Here is a 12,006-nt window from a genome sequence, read left to right as displayed (position 1 = left end):
TTCAAAAAAATATATATCGAATACAATTCAAAACAAGATAATATCAGGTAATTAATTGATAAAAAATAACTTTCCATATCTAATTAACTTATGGGAATCATTATTGTCAACTCACCAAGAGTTTCTAAAATTAAAACATACAAATGAAGTTATAAAATTTATCAAATCAAAATTTACATAAATAATTTGAAAAGTTTCATTAGGATTCAATATGGAGATCAAAATAAAGACAATATTTTTTAAGAAAAAGGATTATTAATATCTCACATGAAACTTAAGAACATGTAGTGAGAACAAAATAAAATAAGATTTTTACCCCAAAATGTTTGTGATCGAGCATTTCGTAGTTCTAATAAAATTATTTTAACAATTATTTTCTTATTTAAAAAATAATTTTTAATAATATCTGTTAAAAATTATATAATATATATATAAATAATTCTATATTTAATTTTCACCATTTTTATGACTCCTCAATATATATTTAATCATTAAGATATCAAAAACTTTTAGAAGTTTATGGGTTTTTACAAGAATAGTTTTATAAATAGATCTGTTTTTCTTAAATCATAAAAAAAAGATCGTTTTAATTACTGAATAAATCATTTCTCTAATTTGATATGTTATCGCTAACACCTAGTTTCGAAACTAGGTAAATTCGTTTTCAAATTGGAAATAAAAGATCAGATAAAATGAAAATAAATCAGCCAAATAAATCTTTAAATACTCAAAAATGGAACACAATATATTAATTTACAAAAGAATAAGTTTAAAAAAAAAAAATACTTTAAAAAAATAATTAAAAAGAAAAGCTTTTTAAAATTTTTTTAAAAAAATAGATTATTTAAATTCCAAAAAATAATATAATTCTTCAAAACCTGAAAAAAATTTCATAAGATAAAAGGAAAAATTAGCTATCTTGTTTGTTTTGCAGTTTTATATTATTTCTATTGTTTAATGATTATTTTCTATAAACTAGGAATGATAATTTGCAGGTTATGATAACTTTTATTCAGGCAAAAATGATAATGGACATGGGTAACACATTTGGACAATATACCCAGGAAAAAATATTGGCCATGAAAATAGTTAAAATATTGATATTACAAAAAAATATATATACATTACTTTATTTATTTTATTTCGAGTAATCTAACGTTGTATTTTCCAAATTTTAACTAATTGAGATAGTTCAATATCTATTTGTCTCATTGAATACGTTCAGGCCTCATATAGTCTGTAGGTCTATTTAAGATCATATTTTATTACTAATTTTTTATATACAAATATATTGAATATGTCTAATTTTTAAAAAATCCAACAATGTAACATAGACAGGTAATAAAAAAAAAATTTCCTCTTTAGCTTTGACCTTTGACCTTTTCTGGTGGTAAGCTCTTTCAATAACTCTCTCCACTTTATGTTATTCATACAATCTAGTTTATATAATTTATACTTCTTCATATTGGCTCTCACTTTATGACCCCATTGAAATTTTGGCCTTCTTCTATTACGTTTACCCATTACTTCCAAACTCTCAGTTGGTTGTACTATGGAACTCTAAATTTTTCCCTTCAATTTGTTTGGGATTCTTTTGTCAAAGAGCACTCCATATAAAGATCTTTTACTCTTTATCTCTCCGTTTGTTTGTATATTGGAGCCCAAATATTTGCAGCTTTTAATTGCCAATATGTGCCATTCATTTATATCAATACTCTCTGTTTAATCTCCTCCTATCACCATATACTCCGTCTTTTCTCTATTTACTTTTAGTCCGTGCTTTTCTAGGATATTTATCCAGCTCACTAATCTTTCTTTTATTTCAACCTGGATTCGGCAAGTATCACAATATCATATGCAAATATCATATTCCAAGGGACTGTTTGTGGTCTGTTATGAAGAGAAGTGGACCCTTGATGAACTCCCTTGGCTATTGTGAGGCCTGTGACCAGTTGTGCTACGGACCATTGTTGTATGACCCATGTACATATCCTGTATTATTCTTATATATTTTTCGTGAATCTTTTTGTGGGGAAGCGCCCACCAGATAAGTTTTCTTAGGATTCTATCGAAGGCCTTTTCTAAGTCAAGAAAGACCATGTGTAGCTTTTTGTTCTTTTCCCTGTATTTTGCACTCATTTGCCTAATTGCGTGGATAGCATTAGTTGTTGATCTTCCAGGCATAAACCCAAACTAAGTCTCTCCTGAGTATGTCTCTTACCTTTTTTCTATTATTTTTTCGTAAAGTTTGACAGTGTGATTTTGACCCTGTAATTTTGACAATATTGTGGTCCTCTTTATTTTTGAAGATAGGAACTAGATAGTTCTGCCTCCATTTATGAGGGATCTCTTCATTTCTCAGTATTTTATTGTACAGATTTGTGAGGAGATGTATTCCAATATCTCCTAATGCTTTAAGGCTTTCTATTGGAATATCAACGACCCCTAGCTTTGTTGTTTTTCATATTATTGGAATATGTGATTATTTCTTGTTCTGTTATTGGTTGTATAAGGTTTTGACATGGGGAGTGTTCGCCAAGATGTAATATGGAGATTAAAGTTGAGAAGCTCATGAAAATATTCTTTCCATCTATTCATTATCTTTTTCTTTAATTATCAATTTCCCATCTTAATTTTTGATTACTTTAGGAGCTCCATTTATATCCCTAGAATTCTTTTCTCGCTGTTTGGCTTATCTGTATATTTTATTTTGCCCTTCTTTTTTATGTAGTTCTTCATACATGTCATCGTATTCCATAACCTTGGCCCTAGCCACCGCCTTTGTAGCTTCTCTCTTGGATTTTTTGTAATTTGCCTTGTCATTTGGGTTTTTTGATTTGTACCATATTTTATATAGAGCTTTTTTCTCCTTTATAGTAGTTTGTGCATCTTTATTCCACCACCATAGTTCTTTGTATGTTTCCTCCTTGTAAGCCTAATGTCGATTTGGCAGTGTGTATTTATCTGGATGAAAGGTCTGTCCACATTTTTTCACTGACTTGAGAGGAATCTATTGTTTCAATGTTTGCATTGATTGTAAAGGCATCTGTCATTGATTTTAATCTTTGTTCAAGTTTTATCTTGTTTTGAGTGGATTTATTTGTGATGTGTAAATCCATGACTAGTAGATTGGGTTGAGCGGCAATTTCTTCTCCTGAGACAGTCTATTACATATTTTAATCTTCTGCGAGAGATAAGCATGTAATCTATCTGGGTTTTCCTTGTACCACTTTCATATGTTATTAAATGATTTTTTTTATAGTAGGTGTTAGATAAGGCAAGGTCGAAAGCTTGCGCAAATTTCAGTGCATGCCATCCTTCATCATTTCTTTCTCCATATCCAAAACCACCATTATGCCTTTTCTATCTATCTCTTGCTTTTCCCACAAACTCATTTATATCACCACCTATTATGACTAGGTCATCCTTAGGGATTTCCCATATACTGAAAGGAAGTGTAGTAATAATTGACCAATGCAGAGTTTTATCTTCATTAGAAAGGATGTGTAGTAATAATTGGCCAATGCAGAGTTTTATCTTCATTAGTCTATCGGAGATCCTGTACTGAGGAGGTTAGTTCTTGACTGAGGATGATGCCGACACCGTTCCTATTGCTAACAATTCCTTTATAATACAATTTATACCCATCTTCAATTATTAAAGTCTTCTGACCTTTCCATTTCGTCTCTTGTATGCATGCTATATCAACTTTTCTTTTGTTCAACATTGATGCCAATTCTCTTGTCTTAACTTTAATTGTACCAATATTCAAATTTGCTAACCTTGTCTTCTTTACTTTTACCTTTATTTTATCGCAGGATGGAGATCTACACCCTGCGCGTCGCCTAGGGGGGGATGAGTGCGCCCTAGCTTTCATATTAATATTTTCATTTGTGTCCTTCATTTTTGTTTATTGGACAAATATCCTTAGCACCTGGCTCCAAGCCTGTCGGTGACCGGGGTGTCATCTGTAAGCTCCGAAATTCATCTTACAATATGTCTTTAAACATCAGTCATCGAAGAAAAACCCAAAAATCTTTCATTCCTTATCAGGATCGAACCTGGGACCATCTGTTTCCAATCCTACATCATAACCCATTAGGACCCCGGCGATATAGACAGTAAATGAATAAGGAATCAAAATAAATCAATGAAGGCTCCCTGGGAAATTGACTATGTAGTTTACTTTGAAGATAACTATAGTTCTGCGCCGTTGTAGGAATAGGCCTACTCAAGGCTCCTCAACAAATTTACGAATGTAAGATCCCAATATTTTGAAGATGAATAAAGCAATTTGCCAGAGGATAATAATGTAATGGATATCAATGCAGGTACAGACTCAGACAAGAAATTGGCTTCTTCTCTATGAGATTAAGGTGATTCCATTGGGTCAATGTTGCTCGTTGAATTAGTATATAATTTTTTATGGTTTTATGGTCGATTGGAGTTTCCTATTAATAAAAATAAACTGAAAACTTATGGCTGTAAATAAACTATAGATGTGTTTGATTTTAGTAAAAGAGGATATGAGTTAAGTTCTATTGTAAGGTTAAGGTGTCAAGTGCAAAAAATAATTATTATTTATTTTTTCTAAGTCGTGTTGTTTTGAGCCGATTTAAAAATAGGTAATAATTTACCTTAGCGCCACTTATGACCAAAATCTTTAGGCTTTAGTAATAATTTTTTCGATAAAATATTGAGTTGGGCTTTTTTTAAAAATTGACTCAATTCAAACAGTTTAGCCATACTTTTTTTTAACACTTAATAGTTGTGATAAGTACTTTTATCTAATAAGAAAATGCATTACCCCTATAGGCTGTTCTAGTATTTTCTATCAAAAAAATAAAATATAAATGAAATATTATAATAATATATTTCTACATATTGATTTTGATGAATATGTGTAAAATTAAGCCTATCTATCTCTTGAAAAATAAAAACATGGATATAAACCATTTTTTATTTCGATAATTAATTTCATTTTATATTAGGGAGGATAACTTTTTGTTTTTGGCGACTTAGAACCAAGTCGATGTGGTAAAAAAAATAACTCGGATTTAATGAACTCATGAGTCCCGTGTGTAAATTGCGATGAGAGTCAGACATATATAATCCTAATTTTAAATAATGGATCTCGTTCTGTTTTAAATAAGTAATAAATCCAAATTTTTTAAATGTAATATATTGCTTCCTTTTTTTTGACCCAGCTTATTATGACTAAACCCTTTGGAACTCACAAGAGTTCGGAATTTACTTATGTAAAGACTTTCTTAATAACAAAAAAAAAACATGTGATTAATTAAATAAAATAGCATATGTACATTCTAATACAATAATTTGTTTTTTAAAATTAGTGTTGAGTGAATGCATTTTTTCGGCAATGTGTTATATTTTCAAATTTAAATAAATTTTTGAGCGCGTTTATTTTAATTTAAGATTAAAACCGAAAATGTATTTTATCATGCTAGGAATACCTACCCTATAAAAGGCATTCAATTTTGCCATGAAAATTTGAACTTAACAAAATTTGTAATAGTTTTTCCCATAATTTTTTTTATTTAAATTATAAATCACTCGAAGGTTAACAACAAAATGATCTGCAAATTATAAGACAGATATTCTCCAAACATGATGAAATACATTTTTAATCCGATTTTTAAATTTTTTAAAAAAAATGCTCCTAAAAAAATGATTTAAAGTAGGAAAAATAACAAATTGCCGGAAAAAAAACACCTTGATGCTAACAATTAATTCTACATCTTGACTTGGTCTATTGAATAATGAATTAAAGATATAAAATAAAAATAGGTTAGGATATGTCTGTCTAAAAGTCAAAATTTTATTTTTTAAAAAATTTTTTTTTTGACTTTGGGCGCTACCCTTATTACTGTATATAAAAATCTATAATTAAAAACAAATTTTTTGGAGGGGGAGGATAAAATCTATTATAGTAACCTGATAAAGATGGTGCCCGAATTTCTTCCACTATTTTTTAAAAAAAAGCAAGTTTATATCATATAATTCATATTTGATTAAAATAAAAAATATTTTGCATGTTTTGTGGGAACAAAATAAAAATGAATTTTAAATTTCAGTTTTCTTTGATTGAATTTCTACTTTTTAATGTTTAAATATTTTTTTTGTAACTTTTAACATTTCATTAGCGCATCGAGCTATGTTTTGATTGCACACATAGGTTTTCTGCTCTTATTCATTTTTTTTACAGGAATATCATATTAAGAATATCATTTCATTTACCGTATTATATATATTATTTATTTGAAAGTTATCCTACAGTACACAATAATCATTGATAAAACCAAGGCTATGAATCGATCTAAATTAAATTCAGTGAAAAATTCCCCAACTCCGGGTTCACAGTCCAAAAAATAATGACTTATGAAATTTAGTAAAAATGACAGAAATATCAATTTTTTAGATTTAGTTTTATAATAATCATTAGTATAAATCATTTATAATTAGAATAATGCAATACAATTTAAAAAATAATATTTTAATTGTATATTTAAATTTTACTCACTATCTTACAAAATAATAGATGGTGAAGTTAAAATATAGTTTTTTTTATGCCTAAGTTTTTAATAAATATTTTACCTTGTGATTTTATTCTTTTCTTTGGCCTTTTTTATTTTAATTATATCAATTACCTTAAATATCTTAAGTAAACGTGCCTTATCTTTTTTTAAAGATTTAGGAATTCACATTCTCGTGGGCAAAACAGATGCTGGCTAGCTATCCTTTAAGCTAATTATAAAAGCTATAACGGCAGACTACTTTCCAATAATTTTTCTTAAATTAGAATTGCTCTTCCTTCCTTATTTTTTTTTCTCCATTTTATCATTATTTTTTTAGATTAACTTAATTTTGTGGAGTTACTGTTATTTTATAGTAACTTTAATAAAATTAAATTATATTTTTGGCTGTAAAATAAAATAAGTATTTTTTAATAAAAAATTCAATAAACGCCAAAAGATGTTCCATCTATCTTTATTATGGCCATTAATAATAATTATTCTTTATTTCAAGAATAATAAAAAAAAATTTATTTATTTTAACCATCACATTCACTCTTGGGAAAAATATAAATTTACCTTTTTGTAAGATAGTACAAAAAATAACCGACAAAAATCTTCCATAAATACGTCATATTGCATATTATATTTGAATTTTTATATGTTTTCCATTACTAAATTTTAAAAGGTAATATTTAGAATTATTAAATAAAATATTAATTTTTCTAATATTATCATAAAATTTTAACATAAAACATTATAATCTTGAATAATCTTGTCATTTAAAAATAGTGTTTTAATTATTTAAGGTTTATTCAAAATAATTCTCCTTTGTTGCAAATTTCCTTACATGAAAGGTTAAACTAGAAAGCTTAATAACATCTAAAGGTCAGCATGGCTTAGTCAGAAGCAGCCCATAATATTATGACATCAAGTGATTGGGTTGGATTAAAAGATTTTTTCTAAAATTTGTTAATTAAATTCAGGTAAAACAGCTTCTGATAAATCTGGTATCGATTAAAATTTAATAAACGAATCTAAATATTTTTCAAATTAATGTAATATAATAATAAAACTTCCTAATAAAATACGTTTAAAAAAATTATTTTTAATTTTAGTATTTTTTTAATAAAATATTTAAATTATGGGCAGGGAATAAGTAGCATGACTGGCATAAAAAAAAGTTTTAGCCAAAAAAATTAGCGGTTTGACAACACTATTATCCAATGAATTAGTAATTTCTTTTCATTGAACAAAAATTATTATTTTAATAGTACTCAATTGAAGGTAAAATGAATGCCAAATATAAACATTTTCCAATTTATAGATAAACCGGTAAATGGACCTGACCAGTCTACGTTATGGCCGTTTAAGACACTTCTCCCCCTACTTCATTAATGTAAATATTTGTTTTTGCGTATGAAAAAATATCATACCCTTGTGGGATTTTCCACCATTATCGACTAAATAATAAACAGAATATATAATTAAAATTTATTAATCATAATTATAGATGAACCATTTCAACTTTATTTTTTCATATAAATTTATTTTATACCCCAAACAGTGTGGCAATTCGGATACAAGTAACCATATTTACTCTGATTAGCTTTTTATATATAAATAATTTTGTTAAAAAATAGAATATTAATTTAAACGGCACTAATATATTTCATTATAATAATGAAGCAAAATTATAAAAAAATTATAACAATCATAAATCTCAGATTTAAAATATAGATTAGCCCATTTTCTCCCGCAAGACATGGCAAGATGAGGGAAGTGGGGCTCAAGTTTACCTAAACTACTTTCTAATCTGATTTAAAATTAATTAGTATTTTTATAAATTAAATCAAAAGGTTAATTCGAAAAGAAAAACAAAAAATTTAACGAAAGTTTAAAAATAAGGCATTTATTTTAAGCATATTAGGAAAATAAAAAAAATCTTAAAATATTTCCAGGGTATAAGCATTCCCTTGTTATGCCGATACTTCATTCGTGTAATTAGAATATTTTTTATACACCTTAATATTAAAATATTTTTATATTATATAAAATAACAATGTAACTAAAGTCTGTTTTTATTAAAATTACGTTCACAGATACGCTCTACAAATATAATAAACAAAATTTTTAATCATAAATTGCTTTAATTATGTATAATAAAATAATTGCTTTTGATTCTATAGAATAAAATTGTAACTTTATAATTACAATTCATCAATATCCGCATACTTTAATATTTTTATTTTACCTTATATACTTTTTAATTTAAAAAATAATTATGGATACTCGTAAAAATTTATCTTTATATTTTTAAATAGTTATATATGAATCTATAATACTGTGATAGTTACCCAGAGTGCCCAAGGGGATCTGTACCCCCCCCCTCAAAAAAAATTCTTTTAAATAATATAATTCATATCGTTGAACAAGTTAGATATATATAAATTTAATACTATAATTTATATTGTTAAATATCCATTAAATAAACTGAAAAAGAGAATGAACTCCCATAAAGATCATAGAATCATATAGTTTAAATAAAATTTCTTATACAAATTCAAATCTAGATTAAGAGAAATATGAGATGGCTAAAAATATGATCAATCTGTTTTATTTTAATTTGTTTTTTTTTAATAAAATTTATTTTTACATATTATTATATGAAAAAAAATATTTTTACAAATTATTGATGTTGGATAGAAATTGGCTATCATATAAGGTATGAACGAACCAAAATTTTAGTTTTTGATGAGTAATTGATTAAATTTCCCATGATTATATGGAAAGCTTTTGAGTTCATTATGAACAAAAAATCGTGTAGAGCAATTATAAATTGTTAACAAGCTATACAATCTAAAAAAAGGACAAAACCATCATCTAACAATTTTACAAATAAAGAAGTAAAAAAATTTTAAAAAGTCAATTTCTGATGTGTCATCAAACGAAAGAGTTATATCTGGTTGACCTCCATCTTTTTTGACGGGTTGGCTACTCGTAATATATATTTTTTTAAAAAAATAAGAAGACAATAATATTGAGATAATAATTTATTTAAAAACAAAAGGATAGATAAAATTAACACCAATAAATTTGTATCATAGAGTAGTGTGCGGATAATTATGCAAAAGGTGACATTATTAAAAACTTTTATATTTATTATTTACGAAATTTGAATTCCAAATAAAAAAATTTAAAATTAATATCATATTTTTATTAATTAAAATTTAATTCTTTTCTAAAAATTGAATATGAATTTAAAAAATATTATAATCAATAAATCAATAGTGAGCGGATATCAATGAGGTCGAGTAAATTTTGATAAAAGTATTTAATTAAAGTAAATATTTTGGGAAGAATTTGAAAAAATAGTTTAAATAACAAGTTAAGAACACTTATCGAATATTTATTAAAACCTAGCGATAGTTAAATAAGTTTTATAGAATTTTTAGCGTAAAAAATAATAAAGTAATATATTGTGGAATATTAGAAAAGTTAATAAATATAGTTTAACTTTATATTATAACCTACTCTTTTATTATAAAATTCACTTATATTATTATCAATATTGGTTTTTATCATTTTAAATCTCATAAAAAAAAAATCTCCAAAATATGAACAATAAATCGGTATTAGAAAATGTGTAAAAAGATATCTTACGTTTCCGTTGAGCTATGATGAAAATTATTTTCGTATAAAAGATTCAAATCATACATTGTTACAAAAATATTTTTTATGTATAAAATTATAATTCACATAATGGCTTTTAACAAACTTGTTGATGTATTATAGTAATTATTATAGCATAAAAATATCCTGCAATTTTTTCAATAATATTTTTTGAAACATTTTAGAAAATTAGAGAGATAGGAAATTATTATCAGAGATATACTCTAATATTTAATCTATTTTCATTAGATCAAAAATATTATATCATTTGAAGCTTGTTATTAGGGTGGATAAATAATTAAATATTAAATTTATCTTGGTTGTCATTACTTGATTAATTGATAATGATTATAGGGCTGTAAAATATCAAAAAAAACTCAAAAACAAAAGAATATACCTAGGAATTTTAATTTTTGTTTAATAATATTGGATATTTTAGACCAATAAAATATTGGTTTTGGCCCTATCTTTTCTTATAATATAAAACATATTAGTTCTAATACCGTTTGAAAATCCAAGAATAGATACTATAATAGTGATTGAATGGTAATTAAATAACATATCAAATTCTTAAATTAAAATTTTTCAAAAATATTTTTTACAATTAAAAAAATATATGGTTCTTATATAGTTTTAATTGGCAAATAAGATGAGGTTTAATGTTCGTTAAAATTTTGTTTTTCAATTTACCTTTTGAACTTATGTTTTGTTGAACTTCTTAAAATTGAATTTATTTAAACCTTATTATTTCTTTATTATCAGTTTATTTATCCTTACTAATAACTTAATTAATTTTTAAATAAAATAATTTTGGAAATCTCGTGAACGCTAACCCTGCCTCAAAACTATTAACAATATAATTTTACCAGCTAAAAAATTTATTTTATACATTCAAACTCGGTAATATTTTTATGATTTTGTGGCACCGACTGGCCGAAACGGATTGTTAAAATTTTGTTATACCTTATACGGTTAAAAATAAAAATCAAAAGGTGTACATCGCATATAAAGCAGAAATATAATTTATGAGGCACCATATAATAGTATATATGAATTAAAAAACGATATATCCAGTATTTGAAAAATTGTAAAAATGATTGGAATAGTAACTTAGGAATGAATTATAAAATTTTTAATTTATAACTTAGTTTTATTTTTTATGTTTATAGTTTTAAGGAACAATTGAAGCTTTTATTAGTATACCCAACTCAATCTAAAAACTGGTATTGGAGTTGACTTTTCAATTAACATCTTAGATTCATTTTATTCTATCCTTTCTTTAGCGTTGCTTAAAAATGGTACGTTCGTATAATTTATGCTATAAAATAATAATTAAGTTCATATTCATATTATAAAACTTACTATAACTTGTTTTTGTTTCAAAACATTTATCATAACCTTGTAAAATTGCTAATGTACTATGTAATAATACAAGAAAACATAGGTAAACAATCTTATGATAATAACAAAGAAGTACAAAATAATTGTAATTTAAAAAATTATATTAATATAATATTATTATTATTTTAACATAGATAAACTTAAGCATTAATCCAAAAGTATGGGTTGAGTGAATAAAGATTTTAAGGGTCTGCACAAAAATATTACTGTTACCGGTTCATTAATAAACATTTATCAAATATGCTTATATCAATCTTTATGTCAAACATTTTTGAGCATGCCTAACTAATTTGAAATAGTCCGATCAAATTTTTTTCTCAAATTTTAGAATTTATAAAATATATTGACAATTTTATAAGTAAAATTTAATTTAAAAAATATGTGAATACTTTACTGTTTT

At 25.4% G+C, this 12,006-nt stretch overlaps 1 protein-coding gene across 1 annotated transcript; it reads right to left on the bottom strand.

The window, feature by feature from the left end:
- Positions 1-263: 263 nt before the first annotated feature.
- On the bottom strand, positions 264-10,772 carry LOC135930330 (uncharacterized). The gene is made up of 8 exons (XM_065467111.1): positions 10,709-10,772; positions 10,197-10,208; positions 8,628-8,642; positions 8,092-8,142; positions 7,970-7,996; positions 5,956-5,985; positions 4,808-4,831; positions 264-349 (listed from the first exon to the last, which is right to left on the bottom strand). Exons 1-8 carry the CDS (start codon positions 10,764-10,766, stop codon positions 264-266), a joined length of 303 nt encoding a protein of 100 aa, XP_065323183.1. The 5' UTR covers positions 10,767-10,772.
- Positions 10,773-12,006: the final 1,234 nt, after the last annotated feature.

This window comes from Gordionus sp. m RMFG-2023, chromosome 5 (assembly GCF_954871325.1).
Source record: "Gordionus sp. m RMFG-2023 chromosome 5, tfGorSpeb1-WG-v2, whole genome shotgun sequence".
Lineage (NCBI taxonomy): Eukaryota > Metazoa > Nematomorpha > Gordioida > Chordodea > Parachordodidae > Gordionus > Gordionus sp. m RMFG-2023.
The sequence above is the reverse complement of the archived record's forward strand: the minus strand, read 5'-3'. Positions and strand labels throughout refer to the sequence as shown.